The sequence below is a fragment of the Mauremys reevesii genome, linkage group 9 (assembly GCF_016161935.1).
Source record: "Mauremys reevesii isolate NIE-2019 linkage group 9, ASM1616193v1, whole genome shotgun sequence".
NCBI classification, from domain to species: Eukaryota; Metazoa; Chordata; order Testudines; family Geoemydidae; genus Mauremys; species Mauremys reevesii.
The window spans coordinates 10,611,467-10,635,051 of NC_052631.1; the positions used below are offsets into that span (position 1 = coordinate 10,611,467).

The following is a 23,585-nucleotide window of genomic DNA, read 5'->3' on the forward strand; positions in this document are numbered from 1 at the left end:
ACGACCGTGAAGTGAATGGAGTTACACCTGTGTCAAGGAGTTACACCTTTGCTGGAGTCAGAGCAAAGAGTTTAGATTTGTAAAAGTAGATAATAAGGTAAATACATCTCCTACACATCGTAGGGTGCTAGGGCTTGTGATTTTAACAGCTTAGGAGTGTACATCACTTTATTCTTTTTAAAAGTATATTTCCATTTACAACATATTCTGCTTGAAAGAGTATATCCCAGACTCTAGGCATCTTTGACACAGATTTAAAAGTCGGTCAAAGAACAATAAACCCAGCAGAGTCCTCTTGCTTCATAATTAGGAAATAACAACAAAACCAAACAGCAAGCCACCCTTCCCATAAATACTAGCTCTTTTCCTTCCTAAAGGGCCAGGAGCTTGAGATTGAAGCCAATGCCCCTCAGTTATCTCAAGATAGCCCCTCTGTGCATAGACAGCCACTGGAACATTTCTGTATTGCCACGCCAATGTGCATATTTTTGCCAATAGCTCAGAGCACTACTCACATACTATCCATTTTCTGTAGCAGCTGGCTTTATCTTTTCCAGGGTAACCTATGTGGTACTTAAGTTGTTCATTGACTTCTTCTCCACATCACTGTAGACTAGACACATGTTTTGTGGTATTGCCAGATCTTCTGCTCAGAACTGGTCTGTGTGTGTTATCGCTTGTTATGGCAGCCATCGCAAGCAACAGATAGTCCATAGAAGTTAGAGGTTGGTTTTATACCAAGTTGCTTCACTTGTCAGGACTCCCAAACCTTGGTGCATGAGATGCCCACAGTGCAGAAAGCAGAGTAAGAAAGTTAAATTGATATAAAATAAAGAAGGATCCAAACCAAAACCCAGATACAGCATTCCCCTCCCCACTCACCGTTCCCTGAACTTTGAAGTTTGATCCCCATAATGGTACTGACCTTTGCAACTCAGGCCATTCTCTAATGTAAAATAAGCGGGAAAATGTATTCACTGCAGTTGAAAATGGCTATCCTGACATACCAATGAATTTCTAATTTACAGACGTCATACAAGACAGACTTGAAAAGCCTTATAGTCATCAAGTCAATCAGAATGATGTGGGTGCTGATAAACCCTTAACAAGACTATTTTATATTCTGGCTCTTTGATGAACCTGTCTGATCTTAACAAAGAAATTGAAAAATGCCATCTTTTTCAGCTCATTTTCATTCATAGCAAATACATGCCTGAAAATAAAATATATTCATGCTCTCTCTGTTTTCACTGTCATAGTTACTCACTGTAGCATCAATTCAGTGCTTAATCTAGCTATGGCATTACATCTTGAACAGCATTAGCACTAATACAAGGTTCCAAATCTCCATAGATTACATATAATCCAAATTGATTTTAGCAGTATTAAATGGTTTACTCATCATTCTGGTTAATGGCCTGCATGTGTAAAAGCACTACAGTTTAATTCTGATTTGTGGCTAAAAAAGAACAAACTGCATTTAATGTCTTTTAATAAAGGGAACAAAAATGTTTCATGGTTCTAAATAATTTCAAGATACACTTAAGGCTAAATCCTGAAATATTGAGTGTTTACCCAGGCAAAAATTGCCATTGATTGTTACTGAGGGCCAAATTTTGATCCTCAATGTATCTAGGAAATGTACCTAATTTACTTACTAAAGTGGCAAACATGCCCTTCCCACCCCTGTGTTCCTTCATCTACATTCCAGGGGACATGAAGAACAGCAAGCAACCAGCTCTGACTGGCTTCCATTGTTCTAGACACACACAGAAGAATGGTCAGGGAGAAAGAGGTCACATTTTTCCACATACACATTCTTGTGCATGCTGGTCCTCCAACCTGCGTCCTCGGCACATCAAAGCCTGTGGAGTTTCTCATACCAGACCTGAGCTAGAAAAATTCCCATATGCAGCATTTAAAGTCCACTGACTGGTCTTCCAGCAAATACACACATCAGGGCTGACAGAATGGGAGAACTGAGAAGGAACCAGTGAGGGAAAGCAGGACTTCCTAGAATGCAGTGCTGATGAGGGGAACCTGTTCTGCTGCTGAAAGTTCCCTCTTCTGAGATCCAGTTCCCATCCAAAGAAGGCACATGGAGCAATGACAGGAGTGATCACAAATATTCCTGCCCAGAGCTATCCTTGCTGGGACTCTGCTACTTATTAAGCAGAGTGTAGGTGCGTTATTGTGAAGGATTCTATTAGTATCTCACTAATGTGGACTTTTAGCGGAGTATCACAGTCCCAATTACCTATGCAAACGCTAAAGGATTTTTATTTTATATATTTATTGTTACAGTGGGACATATTCACCCTTCAGACACATGCATGCAGCAAAACACTGAAGTCAGTGAATGCTGTATTCATATATCAAAGGGCAGAGCTAGCTCCAAGATATTTGGTCCAGGAGTTTTATATAATTGCAGGACTGAGCAATCCAAGGGGCCAAATTTTGTCCTAGTTTACATCCCATGCAATTCCACTGAAGCAAATTTACACACTGTAAATGCAAAACACTGGAACTAACTCCTTTAAGAGTCCTCCTCCTCAGTTATATTGTACAACCCAAAATAATAAAACATTCTTAATGTAAAGTAACTTTTCCATTGTGTTTTCTGTATATGATTAATTTACTCTCTATAAATATTTTATGAACTAATAGCATAGATTTTAGTATAGCAGTTTTCATATGCAAGGTATCCTACAGCAATAGAAGACACTGAATTACCCTCTAGAAGAGCAGCGGATACAGGCAAATGCACTGTTATGCATTCAGAAATAGCACATGCACCATTTTAATCATTTAACCAAGAGAAGGAATGATAGCCAGGAATATTAAACTGACTGAAAAGTGGTATGAGTTCTTAACTTCTACCTGGCAGGCATCATAGACCTCAGTTTGATGTCTTATCTGAAGGATATTAGTTCCAACGAATGCAACATCCAAGTACTATACTGTAATAGCACTGGCATGAGTTCAAATCATGGTTGGGACTAGAACCTATGACTTTCTAGCCTAGGCACATGAAACCCTTCTATTCAGTGACTTCATCAAAGAAGCAAAATATTATTATCATCAATTCTTTGTTCTGATAAACATCTAATAAATGTTAAGTGGTCATCTGCTAAACCATACTGGCCAGGCAGTGTTCCTTTGAAACAAACTACACAGAGCTGTAAAGAGAGCAGTTCTACGGCCATTCCTTGAAACTATTTATAATCCCTCAGTCAGAGACTGGACTAGCAAAAGATACTTTGCTCTTTGAGTATCCAGCTTAAAATGATCAAGAAATGAAAGCAGCAAATAAGATTGCTGGAGAGAAACTTGACTAGTTTCTCCATGCTTCCTAACAGTTTTATAAAATGGCGATTTAAAGTGTGGTTCTACTCCAACCCCTAATTACATAAAAAATGGCACCATTGTACTCAATACATTTCTTCCCTGTGTGTATTCAGACTCAAATCTGCTGACTTAAGAAACAAAAATAAGTTTTTACTGCATTCTCCTGTTAGCCCTGCAGCAGCCAGCACACCTTAGGGAATGAGCTAGATTCTATATGTGCATCAACCACAGAATTGTTTACTAAATATCAGTCCGTTAAATATATTTGCACAGGTGTAAGACAATGGGACGGTACAGGGATCAATGAAGTCAGAATTCATCCTACAGAGTTTTTATTACTGGTGACGTGAAAAGAACCTAGCTTGACTCTCTGAGTTCAGGATGATTCTGCTTTGATAGCAGTTAGCAAACCTGTAAAGGCAGCCCATTTGAGACAGCAATCACTGAGCTAATCAACGTAGAATTTCACAGTGCCACTTTGACAAAGTCACTTTTCAGAGTAGAACTGCACTTTTTCGATGCTATTGGATAGTTACAAAGCCATACACACAAAACACATACTTCAATGGAAAAGCTTGTGCTATTTCATTACTATCCTCATCGCCAATTTTCTTCGCTGAAGTTCCATACACGAGGAGCAAAAAATGTGTCCTGGCAGTGTGGATGACATGGATTTATTTAGGCAAATATTAGAAAGAGAGAAGGATGGTTAGGGAACTAGCCTGGGACGTGGGAGATCTGTGTTCAATTCATGGCACTGTCAAAGACTTCTTCCTCTGTGACCTCAGACAAGGCCCCAGTAAATGGGGCCATATAAGTATCACGGAGAAACAGACCAAACAAAGTCTGGACGTTTCAAAGGAGAGGACCAGGTGCCATTGAAATTGGATTTAGGTATCTAAATCCCTTAGGCTGTTCTAAAAATCCTAGCTCAAGTCTGCCAGAGAAAGAGAATCCACAGGATGATACTTGCTTTGAAGCAGCTATCTTGAATTGGCTCACAGCTCTGCCTGCCAGCAGGGATTCCCCTTATTTTTTTTAAGAGATGCAGGACCAGAAAACAGAAACAAGCTTAAACAAGAAGAAAGTAGATAATGGAAAGAAAAGGGGAAGGGGGCAAAACGGAACAGAAAGGACTGAGAAGGATTGTAGGGGAGAAAGTACATTTAGACTCTATAAGAGAACAAGATTTTTCTATTGTTCCATAGCCACAGGAATTCTGTTGGCATCAGTGTCCAGTTGTGCACTCATTTGAGGAGGGAAAATGTTAGCCCTGCATAATTTAAACAATAGAGTCATGCATGTCTCATTTCTTATTTTTAAATTCTGCAAAATACAATGATTTGTGGCACATAAATCCATTTTGAATAGGCTATTTAATTGGTACTGTAAGTCTAATACATCAGCTGCCTGGGGATCTGGACCGCAGCCAAGCAGCCAGAGTGCAACATGTACAGTAGCTTGGTCTGTTCTCTTTCTTAGCACAAATGACCTTAGTTGCTATAACTTAAAGCTACAATTATGTTAAGCTTTCCATCAATTAAATATATTTTCCATAAAATTTGCCTTTTAAAAAAAAGCAATAAAACCCTCTCAGTTCTGTGTTGCCATTTAAAACTGATTTTCTTTTCAGAAAATGGTGTCTACAGACCTAAACAATGTTTAGACATTTTAGTCTGAAAAATGGAATATGCACCACAGTCAGTCACCTTTCAAAGCAAAGAGCATGAGTTGAATACCTAATGAAAGACCTATTTTAAGATCTGGAGTAAGTCAGATGGACTTTCTGCTCATGCATAGCAAAGATGTCACTAAAAGTTTCCTGGGCCTGACTTTTCCTATCAAAAATTTCCAAGAGCTCAGGAGAGTTTTTACCTTTACTGAAGTAACCATGTTACACTGGCAGAGGAGATGAAAGGAGGATCTGTGCAAAACCATTCTTTAAAAACCCAAACTATGTGAAACTTGCCTAGTTGTTTGAATTTGTTTAAAACTTGAAACTTGGGCAAGGTTTGCAGGTGCTCACCAACCTTTGGGCAAATCTTTGCCACATTTTTCAGGAGACCCAGTCTGAGTTATGGTTTCAGGTATTGACCATGCAAAGCCACTCTTGAGTTTTGGGGTTGATTCAAATGCAAACCTTAGTAGGCATGGAGCCACGTGGACTTAAATAGGAAAAGCATTTGCTCAGAGTCCTGAGAGCCCAAAAGCACTGAGTTTCATAATTAAAATATATAAAGGTAAAATATGATCTACGGAACGGGTAGAAGAATGTGCCACAGATTAACCCAAACAAAACACCTGATGCAAAGTCACCAAAATGTTTGGAACTTCATACTGGTATCTATACAGGAAGTTCTACAATATTCAAGAGCTTTGGATCCAGTATATCCAGTTTGTGCTTCATGATTGACATTGTTCTCAGCTGAGAACAGACTTCTCTAATAGATATCACATATTATATGAGTAACCTCTCTGCTTTGCTAAACTGTGCTCTCGGGGCCAGGTTCTGCCCTCAGTTACACCCATGTATCCTCACCAGTTTCAGTGAGGCAGCACAGATATAGGTGAGGGCAGAATTTGGCCCTTGATAAATCCTTCTCTCATTAACTGAAAATATGTATCTGCTGTGCTTTTTTAGAGTGAGGTTCAGCATGCCTGATTGTAAGTAATTACACATCTCACATACATTTTTGGAAAGCTAGCTTGTATTTGCTCTTCCTCATTAATTTTACGTCTATAAGTAGTTTTTTGAAGAATGTGTTTGTAGATTATGCATCAGATTCTCTATTGCTCCCAGTTTCTAAGGCCAGCTGTATTCCTGCCCTGGTCCCAATGTGCTTTAGCACATCATGCCAGGGCTTTTGCTTCTTTTGCATTTCTATGTAATGTTCTTCTGTAGACAGTGCATCCCTTCTCTATCTTGACCTGCTTATACAGTGCCATATTCTGAGTATGCATGACTCCCGCTGACATATCATCTGATCTTAATTACGTCAATTGGGGTTGTACATGCATATCTGAGGACAGAATTTGATCCATCCCTCTTTGCAGCTGGGAGGGCACAAGTACTTTTACATTATCTTGGCAGGGCATTGGGGAAATGCAGTGAGGGATGAGGCAGGGTTTCAGGAATCCTCCGCTCAAGGCCTAATGGCTAGAATAGGCTCTGCCCCCCTAGTGTGCACCCTCCACAGAGGACCATGATGGGAATATCCCTCTAGTAGTAGAACTCTGACAACCCATCTCACCCCTACATATCACCAGCATGTTGCCATGCAAAGAGCCATAGCTGAGCTGGGTTCTGTGTCATGCAGGAGTACTTGGTCATGTTGGTTACAATGCCAGGGAGCTTATTATGGTTGGGAAGAGATATGGCTCACATTGCAGAATTCAGATGAGGTGGAGTTGAAACTATATTTCAAAATAAGCCCAAAGTATATGATTTCCCACTGCAAAGGACACAGGTTCTGTACATAGAGATCACACACAATGAACTGGGTAAAGGTTTTATTTAAAAAGATATAGAAGCATTGATCTGTTGGCTACTGGGTTCCTATAGCTGATAATAGTCATTCTTTTCCCAATCCCTGTACCAATCTAGAATCGGTGCCAATCTAATAGACTATCAGAATCATGCTGTTGCCTTTATCTTAGCAACTAAAAGGACACAATTCATTATTTAGCAGCTTTAAATGAGTTCATTAACATTTAAAAGAAATTCAGCCTGAAATCTACTCAAATGCATTTCTGAAGGTTATAAAAATGGAAGCATGGGGGTTAATGCTGAGTCAGCTTCTTTATGTGGCTATTTGGTGAACTTTCACACTGTAACTGGAAAAAATATTTTCTATATGAATTATTCTGCCTGTTTAGAACTTTGTGACAGACCTCCAATAGGAACATATTTTCCATGTGAAATATGTAGGTAATTATGTCCACCCTTTTGGTGATAGACTTAATTACATGCTGTTAAGGCTTTCTGAAATAAGTGGTTTGTCAGCTAACTGTGGAGCCATAGGGCGGAAGAATTGGTAGGAACAGGATCTATAATTATAATTTAGCAGACTCCCCCGCTTACTAATTGAAAGAAGCCTTGGGAAACAATTGGAAATATCTTGGAGGAAATCTAACAGCCCTTTCTGCATTAAAACATACCTTTGTATTACTGTGTAACACTTGATGTGTGTAATAGCATCATTGTGCTTTATATCATTACTCCACCAAGGAAAGACATTGGCCGAATACAATTGTATCTGTTTGAGTCTTTTTTCTGGCTTACATACCTGTCAAGGCTGTATGTCTGAAAATCTGGAGATACTATACAAATGAGCAAATGTCCTAACATGCATAATTGATACATATGCATGACTATTAGCATCCCCCATCTATCAAATTCATCAATTTCCCTCCCTCCACCAACAAACCTATCAATTCCACCCTCATGTTTTCCACTCTTCTCACCCTCTCTCTGGCTCCTCTTTCCTCCCTCGAATTTCACCTTCTTCTCCTTCTCTCTGCCTCATTATCGCTGAATCACCTTGTCCCCTACCCTCTGAGTTTCTCTTCATTCCCACTCTCAAGTTTCTGGTCACCCTTGGTGCAGCAGTACCCATCCTCCTAAGCTCTGAGTCTCTTCCTCCCTCTTCCCTAAGGGTATGTGCTGGGCAGTGGGTGCCAGAACCTTGCTTGCTTTCCTAGCCTCCTGTGGAAGGTTTCTTGTCTCCCCTCTGCTCTGGGCCGCAATCTGCAGATCCCCTCACTGACTGCTGCCTTCAGCACTGCCTCTTTCTTCTGAATATCCAGCTTCTGAACATCTCTTCAGTGGTAAGGGAAGCAATGACCAGGCCACTGCAGGAATGCAGAACTTGAGCTGATTTCATGTGCCCCTAAGAGGCTGCCCAAAAATAGGAAATTCAGGCAGTCGCTCAAGCACCCAGAAGAGGGTGCCTGAAATTGAGAGATTCCCAGAAGATTTAACAGGTCTAAGCTCACAACTGCTTCTAAATCAGAACTTTTTTGTTTAAATGTAATTTAATTAAAATATACTGTTTCAAAGCCGAAATGTTTCACAGAGACATAATTGTTCCCATGAAGTTTTTGTCCAGAAGTTTTCTGAGATCCAGGGCTCTCTAGTCACTTCTGATTAGAGGGAGAGAGACCGTAATCAAAATATTTGGGTTTTCAATTTGAATACAGCAATTTCAACACAAGTCCATGTTGTGAAAAGAAATATATAGGTGGCCAGAAGGGACCATTGTGATTATCTAGTCTGAACTTCTGTATACCCCAGACCACAGAACTTCCCCAAAATAATTCCTAGGGCATCTTTTTTTAAAAATAATCCAGCCTTGATTTTAAAATGGTCAGTGATGGAAAAATCCACCACAACCCGTGGTAAATTGGTCCAATAGTTACTCTCCAAGCATTCAAAAATATTCAAAAGGCTTTTGTTATCATTCCAGTCCTGAACAAAACAAAATTTCAAAAGTTGTTGCAAAAGGTACTGTCATCCTCTGGCTTCTCTACTTACAACCCCCCACTACCAAAATAAGCAACTCATCAGGGAAGTCAAGCATTGAGTCGACATGGAGACTGAAGTAACCTAAATATTCATACTTCCTTCTCTAGTGGCTGAGCCACACAGCAGTTAAGAGTCTGCAACTGCTGCTAGCAGTGGAGTTGTTATTTTATCTCAAATAGTAGAGGTAAGTACTTTGGCTGCTGGAAGCCTCCAGTTCTGTCCCAGTGGTGATTCACGGATGTCTTCAAGTGTCAGACAGCAACTCTAAGCCTCTCTACAGGCCAATGAAGTTATAAAATACAGAACATCGCTTTTTCAATACAAAACAAAGTCTGACAATGAATGCAAGCATTCAACAACAGACATTTTGGATTCAGTCTTTGTGAGGAATGAGTACCTGTTGCCCCTTCTAGTGCCTTTAAAACTTCATTTTGGAATGAGAAAGTATGTTTCTAGCATTGCCGATTCACAAATACGCTTTTTCAGTTTAAGACAAAAACATTTTTGGTGTTTAAATGCAGCCAAGGGGACTACATCCTCAGAGAAGTGAATCCAAAATGCCAGTTCATTTTTTTTTAGCTCCCTTGGGACCCGTAAAACATTGGCACTTTGTCCTATGGGGCCATTACATTTTAATGCAGTAGCACTGTTTGAAAAGTACTGTATGGTTGATCACTCCTTTCACATTTATCTTCACAAGTAAGGGAAGAAAGTTATTCCTTTTCTCCTCAATAGGTGAGGAAAAATGCTGTCAGAAATTGCTAGGCAGGTATTATATGTGCTTGTATTGGCTATGTCTGTACTTTACCTTAGTTAAACTGCTTTAGATTATAGCTGTTGCAAAAGAAATGAGTTTAGGATGTATGGACACAGGCAGGTTGTGAATATTCCTAATATATCAATGAAACAGCACACAGTTACACTAGAAAAATATAAGAGTACCTCCCTACACCATTCACTCTGGACCAAATACTTCTCTCAAATAGACTGGTAGAGCCTCCCTGACTTCAAACGGATTCGCACAGGTCTAACACAATGCTGGCTATGTGTGTGTATGTATTAGAACATAGACAATAGTGTGGAAAATGTCTATGAACACTACTTGACTTTGAAAATAAATGTCAATTTGACCATGTTAACAACTCTCTCATGCTCATTTTAATGAAAATTCTCACACTCCAACTTTAATATGAATATTCATGAAAAAAGTGAATTTTAAGCTCAAATGCTTCAATATTTGCCATAAATGAATTTCAAAGCCCATATTAGATTAAAGTTCTTACTGTGTTACATTCAACATCCATCTAGGGAGTAGACAAAAATATCACATGACTTATGTAACTCCAAAGTTCAGGCTTTGTTGAAGTTAGACTATCAGATATTTTCAATGAACTGATCATACGCTCTTCAGACACAATTTTTTTTTCAAATTTCAAACAAATCAGTTTATGAATGTCATTGTCTTCTCACAAACGGTAAGGCCTTTACAAGATGGCCACGTATCTGTAAGAATCATACAGCTGTCCCAGGCACTCAGGCCTCACAAATGATCTGTAGCAGAAAATGATCATGTGCTCAAATATTAAATGCGGGAAAGAAGTTTTATACAATGGGAACAAAGTTGCTAAATTATATGTTTTCACTCACTAAAAAATGCTCGTGCTGTCCTGAACCTTAAATTAATATTCTTTTACAGTAGCTTAATTAAATCCTCATTAACAAGTATCACATTCTTTGTAAGTAGTGTGACTTGTACTGAATTTAATTTGGCGCTATTCAGAAACACCAGCTGCTAAACCAGTGTATTTCCCTACAGAGTGGGTTTGTAAAATCTGCACACTCCTGTGGAAATGTCTATTACCATCCATTCTCTCATCCTGGGAGAACCTGCAGAAATCGTTAGCAAGTTTTTAGCTGACCCTATTACAATATTCAAAGTGCTGTGGAAATACTCTAACTATTGTATTGTTTATCTTGTTTTGGAGATATTTCCTAAAAAGGAGTGGTTTAGTCTTAATGGTGCCAGACAACAAAACACTGATATATTCCTCAGTTTTACTGCTACAGTATATTGTATGAAAGCAAATCATATCTTTTCCCTGCACCAATTCACTCAAATAATAAGAGATATACCAATCTCCTAGAACTGGAAGGGACCTTGAAAGGTCATCAAGTTCAGCCCCCTGCCTTCACTAGCAGGACCAATTTTTGCCCCAGACCCCTAAGTGGTGCCCCTCAAGGATTGAACTCATAAGCATGGGTTTAGTGGGCCAATGCTCAAACCACTGAGCTATCCCTCCCCCTTAAGACTGCATCCTTGCTTTATATGCAGGTTTGTATGCTGTGCATCATAATTGTTTAAATCTGCACATTGCTGACAAACGAGGTATTTGTGAAACTCATTCACTGAGTGATCAAAATGCTGCATATATGAGAAAATAATTTAACCCCAGGTCTCTGAGTTATGATGAACTGTTCATTATGAGAAGCTTGCAAGTGTAAAATTAGCTGTTCCAGAAGAACTATTGTGCTCAATACCAAGCTACTGTAACAGACAATATGTACAGCAATCCAGTATTGCTACGAAATAACACTTAACAATGGAGAACAACGTAACAATGGAGGCAGCCAAATAAATAAATACACATTTAAAGCAGTTCTTCCATGATTATGTATATAGTAATCTCTGTGTTTAAAATATTGTAATTAGAACCCACCAGATTATCATTTCAATTATAGCTAACTAATGGCAGTGTATTAACCATTTCTGTGCCCTAGATACAAAGACTAGATTTGTTTTCCCCCTCCTTTCTACAGGAGAGGGGGAAATAATTGATTGTGTCCCGCAGGACATAATCAAACTCGCTCATGTTCCTGCAAGCTGCCAGAGGTACTGATGCCAAAAATTTAGACAGGCAAAATTTCAAATATATACAAGAGTACCCTGAATACAGTGGCCAAAACATTTAAACTTCGACACCTAACATTAGGCACTGAAATCTATATTTAAGCATAAATATGTGGCCAGATTTTCAGAGGCATTGAGCACCTGCATCTCCCTCCATTGAAATCACTGGGAACTCTAGCTGCTGTTTTCTGCTCTGCCTCTCCTATCATCAAATATGTTGCAAAGCTAAGTTCTGATTCCAGAATCGCTATTGTATGTCATGAGTCTACCAGTCAGAAATAAATCAACATGGTTCACCCATGCTCTTGTGGGGTTGCAGATCAATTGAATAAATCGTGTTTTGACTTCCAAACATAGCAAATGTGAGATGAAAGTCACTGAAGGAAAAGCAATACAGTATCCTAAGATGTCATTTTTACTGAGTTTCTATTCTGACTATAGCCACATTTTTAAAGTGATGAGATATGTGGTGTGTGATAGCAGCCATTCACAGGGGGCTATTTTTTTTAAAAGTTGATAGCAGGCACTAATGTGAGTATCATGACTCTTTTCAGGCAGTAGGTGAAACCTTGAAGAAAAAGTGGCTCTGTCTTCAAAAAAGTGACCTGACCTTTGCTTTGGTGGGTTTCTACTGTGCAAGAAATAAAAAGCACTGCATGCTTTCTGATGCATCCCTTTTTAGCTAATAAACTACTTCTCTATAGCATTCAATACAAAAGGATTAGGTTTCTGAAAGTCAAATAGCATGTTACTAATGCTAGCTAAATAGTAGCTCCACATATTAAAGAAAATATTTTCATGGATTTGTAACATATCAAATGAATCGTGAATAAATAAATGTTTGGACAAGAACTTTTGATATGCTTAGCACTTAGAACTCTCTTCTCACCAAATAAGAGAGAATATCCTAATCTGAAGTAAACTTTATAATGTCTTTTGCAGTTCTTTGGATATCAAAGGAATTACAAATTGAGCATGCCTATGTTTTATGACACTTATGGTATGAGAACTTCTTGCAGCATGCAAAGAACTCTCTAGGTTGACTGCAATGCATTGCACAAATAAGTTACATTTGACCTTGTTTTTTCATAAACATTGTTTTAAAATTGCAATATTATGCACATGTTTTTGAACTGTGAACGATTATATAGTATTTGTGATATAAAAATTACATCACATTGTTTGGTATCAATAAACAGCACCCTTCTTAGGACACAGTATACAATGCTATTTTAAATCATTCTTATTATACTGTACTGTAGTTAAAAATACATTCAATAGACTCTTAGTTAATGAAATGTATATAAGCTTAGGGCAAAATTCTGAAGTCATGGAGCCAGATCCTTCAGTCTTAGTACACCCCAAACTCCCATCGACTTCAATGGAGTTTTGTGAGTGTAAGAAAAGTCTAATCAAGCTCCACTACTCTTCTCTCCCTTCACCCTCAGACATTCATTGATACTTACAGAAGTTCTATACATACAGGGAGAGCAGAGTATCAGAGACTCACAATCTACAAAGTAGATCCAAGAGGAGAATTTTGCCCTTTAATTTAGAATATTTAAAGGAGAATTTAACTTTCATTTTACGTAAGCTCTAAATCTTCATAAGAGTCTGATTTCTTTTTGTCTAATCTGATTTGAGTAGAAAGCATGTATATTTCAGCTGTAAAGTTGCAGGTAACTACAATTAACTAGTGATGAAGAAATTAAGGGCCTGATCCTCCAGATATTACTCATGTGAGGGCCAAGTTCTGTGAGATTCTCAACTTCCTTCACTCCTGCTGATGTACTCCTGTGAGGCCTCACAAAGCAAGGCAGTTTGTAGTCCTATTGATGTCAATGGAGTGATTCATATGAGTAAAAGCTGCAGGATGGAGCCCCAGCTCTGTTATCAATTAAGTTGTTGGGGTTTTTGTTTGCTTGTTTGGTTTTGGCATTTTGTTTTTAACAGTATGTGTGTATTTTATTTTCAACAACAACATACTTTTACTTCCAGCGTAACACCGTCTTTTAATTACTGGATTGTTCTGGGGTGTATTTTTTGTAACCAGTAACAAAGATTCCTCCTGACACAAGCCATTGTTGATTTCACTGTTGTAGGGGAAAGGCTCTAGGGCGGCAGATAAGGCTGTTGCCATGGTGATGAAGGAGATACCGAGGGAGGAGTCTGCAGAGGAAAAGCCCCTCCTTACTATGACATCACAGGTGGGCAGAATGTTAGGATTCCAGTAGGCAGCTGACATATGTTAATCTAATGAAGAATGTAATTTAACTAGCAGATAAGCATTAACATTCTTGACTCAAAACTTAACAGGCAATTATAGTTTTCCCAAAAGAAAAAGCTATTATAAAATGCCACACATTAAAAAAAAAGGGGGAATGAGGAGAAATTCATTCATTGTTCAGGTTTTCAATTGGTGTATATTAGTTTTAGTGATTCTGCTTGAGCTTGACCCTTCAGAAAATATTTTATACAAAATTAAATTTTGTGTCATCATAACATAATATAGAAATTATAGCTTATGGTAAATAAATTAACTACTTGTGCTTTGGAGCTTTTGAACAAAACAAATGCAAATTTTCTGAACAAATGATTTGTAGTAAGCACAATATACATATGTCAGTTACCAGTAGAGTATTTAAAATTTATTTTAAAAGGTCAAATATTATTCATGCTGTCAGTATTTACCTATCATAATACATATATACACATTCATACGTACAATATGTATATATAAAATCATATATAACAACCACTTGATAGTGGTATCATTTGTAAATACATAAAATCCCTTAAGTTTTCACTAGCATTTAACTCATGTTTCAAATTAGATTATCTTACATACTTCATTGTTTTCATCTTTGTAAAGCCAGTAAATGCAAGAATACAGGGCCATTATCTGAAATTTGATAGGTGGTAGACTATAAGTAATGAAAATGACACAAATGTATAATACATCTGAATTGGAAAATTTAAAAAAAAATCCTGTGAATAACCAGCAACTTTGGCTTAAATTTAGCAATATTTTTCCCCAGCAACATACATAGTAATAGAATTTAATACAGTTACTTGATTTGATGCTTAATATTTAACATACAAGTACACAAGGTTATTCATATTCAACAATAGGTTCGATGTTGTACATTACATGGCGTTTCTTACATAAAAATAATCTTCAACAAAATCCAAAAACCTTTTTTTCTACTGTAGGGTAATAGATATTTTTGTTTAAAAATAATATGCGACTTGTAAAATGCCAGCACAAGCTTACCTTATAGCCTGTATAAAATGTATTACACTAAGTCAATTAATTAATAATATAATTTTTGATCATTGACATTTTCCTATACATTGGAAAACATTTCTGTCAATTTCCTCCTAAACCTCTGTCAAATGTTGTATTATACTTGTGATATACTGTATTAGTTAAAACATGATTGCATGAGGAAATAGGGTGCTTTGTTTAATGCATCACATTCCAATTTTACACTAACCAGTTTATGAATCAGAAATATTGGAATGAGGGATGAAATCCTGGACCCCTTGAAGTGAATGGTAAAACTTCCATTGACTTCAATTGGCCAGGATTTCATCCTAGGTTCATAACATGTTTGATGCACTAATTCTATTGGTTGTTTGTCACATTCATTCAGCAATAGTTTGTGACAGTTTTTTAAGTAAAATGCTCATGTTTATTAGTCAGTGTAATTTTTTCTACTGCACACAAGTACCTATTTCCCTGCTATGCACCAATGGGGTGCACAAGCCAAAAGGAAGCAGAATCAAGTGAAAAAGTGAGTATTTTCCATAGCCACCTCTGCATCATGTATGTGTTATGTACGGTATATGACTATATCATATTTATCATTTGTATCCTAACTTTCTAGATGTGTTGCTGTTTTAAGGTTCTTGTGTCTTTAATGTCTCTGTGCAAACCTCTTATTCAGGTCATTCATTCAGAATACTGTGTTGGTATATAGTAATATACATTCGGCCTTTACTAATGGTATATTTGTCCTGATTCTTCACATGATGAGAGAGATGGATGTGGCTGCAGCTCACGGGATATAATATTTATATCAAATGGAAATAATTACTAACTACCAATGGCCAAACTTTCCAAGTTGGGTCAAATTTAGGTCAAAAGATTCTTTCAAAATCATCTACTAGTCACACAGAATCAGCACTGAAGAATACTGTGTAGCTGTGTATTTTTTGTAACTGTAATGGTTATCTCAAGATGTCATTAAGAGCCTGGTCTTGCAGCCCCTCACCTGTGCAACTCCCATTGAACTCAGTGGGAATTTTGCCTGTGAAGTGGCTTCCAGAATACATGCAATTCCTACTTAAATAGACCCATTTGTTTTCATAATGGACAAAACATCACACACACACACACACACAAAGTGCTCAGTGAAACTAGGACTTACCATGCTTGATTGGGGAAGAAAACTCAGCTGAGATCAGTTATAACATGTGAAGGTGCTTTAAGTAAAGCTTCAAGGAAGCTCCCTCTCTCCTCTTCTCCCTGGAAAATACCATATACATTCATTGGAGCACAAGCTCATATTCACATTCAGTTATTTTATGCTCCTATCCAACCTCTCCTGGGTAGAGGTGACACTTATTTGTTGAGAGAAATTATCACTGTATATTTGAAATTCATGAATACAACAAATATTAGTTTACCAGAAGTTACATAAGTCACAGATCCTCAGCTGCTATGAATTAGCATAGCTTTGCTGATTCACACCACCTGCAAATCTGGCCCATTGTCTGAACTTTAAGGAACATAATACACAAGCAGCGGGATACACTATGATTTAACCGGTCTTTTCAGTCTCTATTTTCTGTGAGTCTATCTCAATTTTTTCAGTGAAAGTCCCTTTATTGGCATAAGAAGGCATTCAGATGTATCCAAATTTAATACTGCATATCAAGTATCAGTGCAGAGAGCAGGGTTTTAGTGTTAATGGGATTTGGTACAATGTGTCTCCATTTTATATTACTGTCTCCCTGTCTCTTGGTAAGAAGGTTCAAACAGAGAGAAGACACATTTTTTAAAAGTGCATTTGTTATTCATGGAAGCTAGAAAAAGGAGAGAGAGAGATGTAATCTATTTACAGACAATCATATATTACTGACTGCAGCTGAGCGACTAATGGAGAAAATTATTTATGAATATTCATGTGAATTCAAAAGTTTTGTGTGTTCACTTTTTAGAAACATTTGAGCACTTGAGAGTTATTTACTAGCAGGAATAACCATGAAAAGTTCATTTTACACTCAAATATTCATTGAAGACACATTTTGAACTGTACAATCAACAGTCAGACTCACAATTCACTCCATTGTGTTCATAACTAATACACACGAGGTATGCATATGTAGTTCATGCAAGTTTTGCACAGACACCACTCTGTATCATTTTAATGTCAGAGGGCAACATACAGCTGGAACACATATGCAGATTTTTGCACAAATAAACCTATGGAAGTTCAGCATAAAGCCAGAGATAACATAATATCTAATGCCAAAAGGCCCAAAACTGACCTGTATAACCAAGGGAAGCCTTAGTGGTTCCCCCACTGTCCCCTGTCAGCTGTTCATATAAAGTATGATCCTGTTCCTGGGAACTCACAGGCAACACTTCCATGGACTTCAAATGGGTGAGAGATTGAGCCCATACAGAGCCTTGAACAGACTCTCGCCAATACATGCTCTGCAGAGCTGAACCTTTCCATTGTTAACACGATGCACAAGAAGGGGAGGAAATCTTGCCTTCCAGAGGACAGGTTGATCCTGGAACAACAAAAATCACAGATTTCTAAATTTTTGCTGAATAGCACCCATAAGGCCACATTCAAATGAGGAAAGTGAAATATCCTTCCCCATTTCTTAAAAGGGCACACACTACATATTATGCATTCTCTGTAAGCAGCATTAGTATGTGATTTCCTTATTTACCCTGAGAATAGCCTTGTGCACCATCCTTCCATGGGGCGTTCTATTACCACTAAGAGTAGGAATACGTTTTTGGACGAAACCACCCATAGACATCATTGCAGGTCTTGTCATCTTTGTATATGTTCTTGGATTTATTGTAGACCACACCACTTTCTCTGTGGCTGTCCCATTATACCTTTCCATGTAGTCACTCACAGGTGACTTGCCATATGGTTTCTGTGTGTTTTTATGGAGGAAACAGAATTAGGGTTGCCAGTTTCAGCTGTAGGCTCAAACTGCTACTGATAGATTTTCTGGTGTGTATACATGGCTCACCAGGAAAAATCTGACCCATAATCATAGTCTCCTATTTAAAATCTGAGCAATCCCCACTGTTCTGGATGACTCAAAACCTCTTATGAGCTTCTTCGCTTTTAAATTTGCAGAATGATTTGTAGCATCCCTTGTACGAAGGAAACCATACCACTATGGAAGTATTTAATTAATATACATTATTAACAGGCACTATGTAGAATGGCAAAAATTAGTCAGTAGGACTAGTTATATTGGGGTAGAGTCTCTTCTCTTACATTGGTGTAAATCAGGAATAACTCCATTGAAATTAATAGCATTACAGTACTAGGATTGTTTTCACGCTACAATCAGGCCCATTTTACATAAACATACAGAACAAAAGTTGTCTTGAAATGGCCAAATCTGTTCTCTTTAGAGTCAGTGGTAATTTTGCCACTATTTCAGTGAGAGTAGCATTGGACTCATACAACAAATTTGCAATATGCTGAGTTTGTACACTATGTTTTAATGGACTAATGACATATAGAAGATGCTATTAATGAATTTAATACTTCAAAGCTATGTAGTCTCATCTGTTTTAAAGTTATCTACCAATAGCAACACATTAAAAATGAATTAAATTAATTTCCCCCTTGATATTGTTTCATCTAATATTAGCCACACAGCATAAGCTATATAACTGTAAAATGTTGTGAAAACAAAATATGCAAGTGTATGTTAGCCAACTTTGTATCTCTAAGTTAAATACTATTAAACTTATTTTAGTATTATTGTTTTTAGACAAGTATGTATGATTTCAGCATGAACATTCTCATGAGAATAATAAAAAAATGTTGCCTTGACAACATAGTTTAAAACTCATAAATTGGCTGCCTGCCTAAAGTTAAGACTTTTCCATCACAAATTAAACAGACTTTTCTGTCACAACTTAATTTTACATTACCAAGAGAAATAATGAGAGTTTAAGATCATTTATAATATATCTTTGTATGGGACTCCATTTAACAAAAAAGGAAGAGATAAAAATAGAATGATATGAAACAATATAATTATGTTTTAAAAAGTCCTGGCTATTATTCTATGGTCACAAAAAGATCTGAGAAAGCTATATGCAGCAAATAATAGATTACATTAATTTAGCCCCTTTTTCTGTTCATGAATTATCTGTGAATAGAAATCAATTTTTACTGATTTGGTTGTTGATTTATTTTAAATAACAAATACTATTGCTTTGAGTATTTCTTATTTCTAACTTGCTATTTGCATTGTGCTACTGGTCACCTGAGTTGCATGGTGCAGGTAGAAAGACCCACAGAGAACTTTCAAGTTAGCCATATGACCATTTCCAGTGCCAATACCTGTGCAAAGCCATACCCCCTATAGAGAAGGTCTGTACAGTTTAATAGAAAATGACAAACCTTCCATCAGCTTCTATGAAAACCCTACAAAATTTAACAGAAAAGTATATTCCTGCTATAGAATTCTTTTAAACCATCCTATAGAAAACCCATAAAAAGGATAGTCTCTATTCATTCTATGGTCAACATTTTAATAAATGCTATACTTTACACTCATTTTGCTCAGGTGTAGATGACAACACAAGGCGCAAGACGATGGAAAATCAAGCCCTATGGGTTTTTACAGTAATTTCTATAGATGCTATTACATTGTTATAGTAACCAATTTAAATGAGACTTTTTTTTTTTTAGGACCACACTGTTCCAGCCCCCCTGCCCCACAGTTTTTATAGTGGGGGTGCTGAAAGCCATTGAACCAAACTGTAAATGCTGTTTGTATTGGAAACCACTTCAAGCTAGGGGGTATGTCAGTACCCTCAGCATCCTTAGTTCCAGACCCTATGCTGTGGGGGCTACTCCAGCCCTGCAGGTGGGGGAAGGAACCAGCTATTCCACCAATGGTGAAATTACACTGATAGGTACATGATTATAAATACTGCATATGGGGTAGAATGAGTACAGGATAAAAGTGCCTGTTTAAGGAATGCACTTGCAGTATTAGCAACATTGTGAAAGATCAGGAAGAAAAAAATCTGCAGCCCTTTGGAGCATTACAACAGCTGGAAATCTATGTATGTTGACTCCATAACAGAAAGACTTCAGATTAATGTGCATTCTGCTACACAGACCTGCCTCCTTACTTCCTCAAAATAAACCCCACAGTTGCAAATAAACCTGAATTTATGTCCATACATTTGCACAGCCAAAATACTGCAAGGGTATGGTTTAAAGAGATTTTTGTTATTTGGGACCTTGACTTTCAAGGGTTTTCAGCACAGCTGAAGATTGGCCAGTATTGTCTGATCTTTACAAAAAGGTACGTTCTACAATAGGACAAGGAATTTTGCCATGGTTTAGTCCTCTCTTCTCCATCTTCACATTCTTCATACTGGTTCGGTGGTTAGACATAACATGGATCTTTAGGCTGAAGAGTAGGAGTATTAGCTCCAAGAAAAATTCTCCAATGCCAGTGTATCATTCCTCCAAACTGAGACTCGATTATATCTCCTGTCCATCTGAGATAGTCCGTAGAGATATATAAGCCTCTAGCACAAAGGTGAGCCACTGAGCATTTGCTGGTGGTTTGTAGAAAGCTGGCTGGCCCTATGGTGCTGGATCTCACATTTTCAGCTGCTGAGTCGCATCAAAAGAGTCTAAATAAATTAAATACTTCCCTAATATTTTGTAAGGAATTGCTGTAGTTGCCTCTGGGCTGCTCTAGGATTACTAAAGGGATGGGGTAATCTGTGCAGTTGTGAATGGGAGGGGAATTGATCTCTATTTCGATGTGGTTCAGGCTATGAAAACGTATGAGAACCCCTGCTCTAATCCACAAAGCTACTCGTCTCCTTTAATGAGGGTGGTCTCCAAACAGAATAGTTGTAATGTAAAGTTTACAAACATAGGTTCTAAACAGGATTGCTGGCATAAGGAATCAGCTCCAGTAGTTTAGGAAATTAAAGGAACTATGAAAGGAAGCTGGCTTCATCTTTGCTGAGTTTAGATACGTGAGTACCGGAAGGTTTAAAGAAAGGTACATGGTGCAAACAAAGAAAGCACTTGGTCTTTGTCAACAGCATAGTTAAGAGTTCAAAGAAATGTACCAGATATTTCAGTAAATGTTCTCAGGGCTGTATAAACTCATTATAAAGAAGAAAAACACCACCTCCAGCATTTTGATTTCTTCTACGGAAAATGCAAAGCTCTACAATTAAGACACAACACTGAATAAAAAGAGAAGAAATGAAAGAATGTGTAATTCATATTGATATAAAACAGTCTGAAAGGAAGCAGAAAGCATCTATTCATCTGAAAGAAAAAAAACTCCACTGTAGAAAGAATCTAAAGCAAGTGGTCAACATAACAAGAAAGGGGACATATCTCAACATTTAAAGATTATAACATAACCGACAACTCACTGTCACTGCACATTGACTTTGAATATAAAAGGAGTTTCAAGGTCTGGAAAAGAAGAGTTAGGAGATACTATAGAGCGGAAACAAAATACCTTTGCACAGTAGATACGTTACACACTACATTAGACATGCAAATTTAAATGCCCATTATTGTATCTGTTGGAATCCTAAACACACACACATCTATCTGCTGTCAGCACTAAATTATTGGTGGCCACCATTTCACCTATGATGTAACTCTGGTTGTTTCGGGAACAAGGTAAATAAGATAGTAGTAGCCATTGATCCAAAGGCAGATTGTGCAGGCTAAATGTCATTTCTACCTGCAAACATCTGACTACTGATAAGAAGCTGGTCTTTACACTGGTAATTTACCTGTGAATATGGGAAGTTCCCAGAGTTCATCTACCTACAGGCCTTCTGGCACTCTCAGATTTGAGCATTTCCTCAACAAACAGGGCCTTATTACAGCTATATTTTTGTTTGGTTGCTGCCTGGATGTTTAAAAACTCTTTTTATTGAAGTTTCAGTAAACTGTACATTGTCAGCAAGGCACAGCCAATTTTTGTTTTGATATACAAGATCCTGCCACCTTTACATTCTCGTTAGGCAATGTAAAATATAAGTCTGGTGCCACTAGACTCACAAGAGGATCCAATATCAAAAGCAAGAACCAAAGGCTACAGAAATAATTGGGAATATTTTTAGAGGGCGGCATAGCTGCCAGTTTTATATAGCTCAGTATGTGACATTTCCAGTCAGTGATGATGCTTCACTGGTTCCCCTCATGAGGTCCCCAGGAGTGGTGACAGCCAGTATTCCCTGGGTTTGGGGAGGAGTAACTGGAGGAGCCTGCAAGGGAGCTTGCTGGGAGGGATGGGGCATGGCGGGGGATAGTGGAATGCATTTAAGGGGGTGTCAGTAGAGGACGGGATGGACCTGTGGATGAGGCTTTGTTGGGAGTGGGAGAGCTGGAGCAGTCCAGGCGGGAGTACTGGAGTGAATCTGGGCTGGGCACCACTACACGGTGAGAGAGATGTGGTTGGGTGTGGGTGGAAAAGCCTGGGGTTGGTGGTGGGGGTAGAGCCTGGAGCAGCCTGGGGGGGGTCTCTGGGTGAGCAAGGGAGCCTGGTGGTGGCTGGCGTTAGGTGGGAGAGTTACGGCAAAGTCCCTCGTCCTGCCCCTCCTCCACATTAGCCCCCCTCTCCATTCAGCTAGCCATGTTCAGGTCCTATCCCACCCAGTTTGGCCTCTGACCCCATCCTATCCATCCTTCCAACCCCTGCCCATTGTCACTAGACCCTGTTCCCCCTCAGCCCCATCCCAGCCCTCAACCCCACCCTGTCTCCCTCCACTGGCCTCACACCTACCCTGGTGGCAAGGCACTGAGGCAGCCAGTGCATCCTCTTGCTCCTCAGCCCGCCCTCACCACAGCTCAGAGTGCCATGCAGGCTGCAAGCGAGCAGCAGGAGTCTGGGCCAGAGCAGCCCTGGGGGAGGCAGAGGGGCCGCCTGGCTGCTCTTGTAACCACAGCCCAAAGCAGATCCCGTTGGCAAGGAGGAGTAACTGCAGGGAAATATGGTACAAGGAGAGTGCGTCACTTCCCAGAGTTGAGAGGCACCTCACTGCTGCCTGCCCTTAGCATGAGGAAGCCTTGTCTGTGCCTGCCATCAGTCAGTTCCTCAGCTCCACCCGCCACTGGCAACACAATCACTCTCCAGTAAGAATCTCAGACCCCACTGTTACTCTGCCGTTTGGCACACCCCAACCCTCGAGCCCTCCAAGCATCAACCTGGTCCACAGGACACTTGCACTATTCACAGATTCACTGCTTTCAGATTCACTGCTTCCAAAGAAACAGTATACCACAGCTTACCAGGTCCACCTCAGGTCACCGCTCCACTTAACACACAGCACTTATATTTAGTTTCACTATAAACATATTTGTTTATTTAACAAAACAGAGATTCAAGTGGTAGCAAGTAGAAGCACTGGAAACAAATGGCAACATATAAAAAAATTATAACATGCATTCTAGCGCCTAGACTTAATTAAGCAGATACTCTAGCAGACATTAGAATATTGCTTACCCAAAATTCTTGCTATGC

General features: G+C 38.6%; 1 protein-coding gene and 1 long non-coding RNA gene across 3 annotated transcripts in view; one reads left to right on the top strand and one right to left on the bottom strand.

The window, feature by feature from the left end:
* PEX5L (peroxisomal biogenesis factor 5 like) overlaps positions 1 to 23,585 on the top strand; it is a 148,307-nt gene that overhangs the window by 75,811 nt on the left and 48,911 nt on the right. Inside the window, exon 1 of one of the 2 annotated variants that reach the window (XM_039489740.1) lies at positions 13,889 to 13,987. The exons of the other annotated variant lie outside the window; for it this stretch is intronic. Within the exon in view, the coding sequence (XP_039345674.1) occupies positions 13,919 to 13,987 (69 nt within the window). The 5' untranslated portion in view covers positions 13,889 to 13,918. Of the gene's footprint in view, positions 1 to 13,888; positions 13,988 to 23,585 lie in introns of those variants that run through there. 2 annotated transcript variants of the gene reach the window in all.
* Positions 1 to 23,585, bottom strand: part of LOC120372540 — a 126,320-nt gene that overhangs the window by 62,219 nt on the left and 40,516 nt on the right. The window contains exons 2-3 of the long non-coding RNA XR_005585033.1: positions 17,337 to 17,585; positions 16,214 to 16,311 (exon numbers count right to left, since the gene is read on the bottom strand). This is a non-coding gene — a long non-coding RNA (uncharacterized LOC120372540). The remainder of the gene's footprint in view (positions 1 to 16,213; positions 16,312 to 17,336; positions 17,586 to 23,585) is intronic.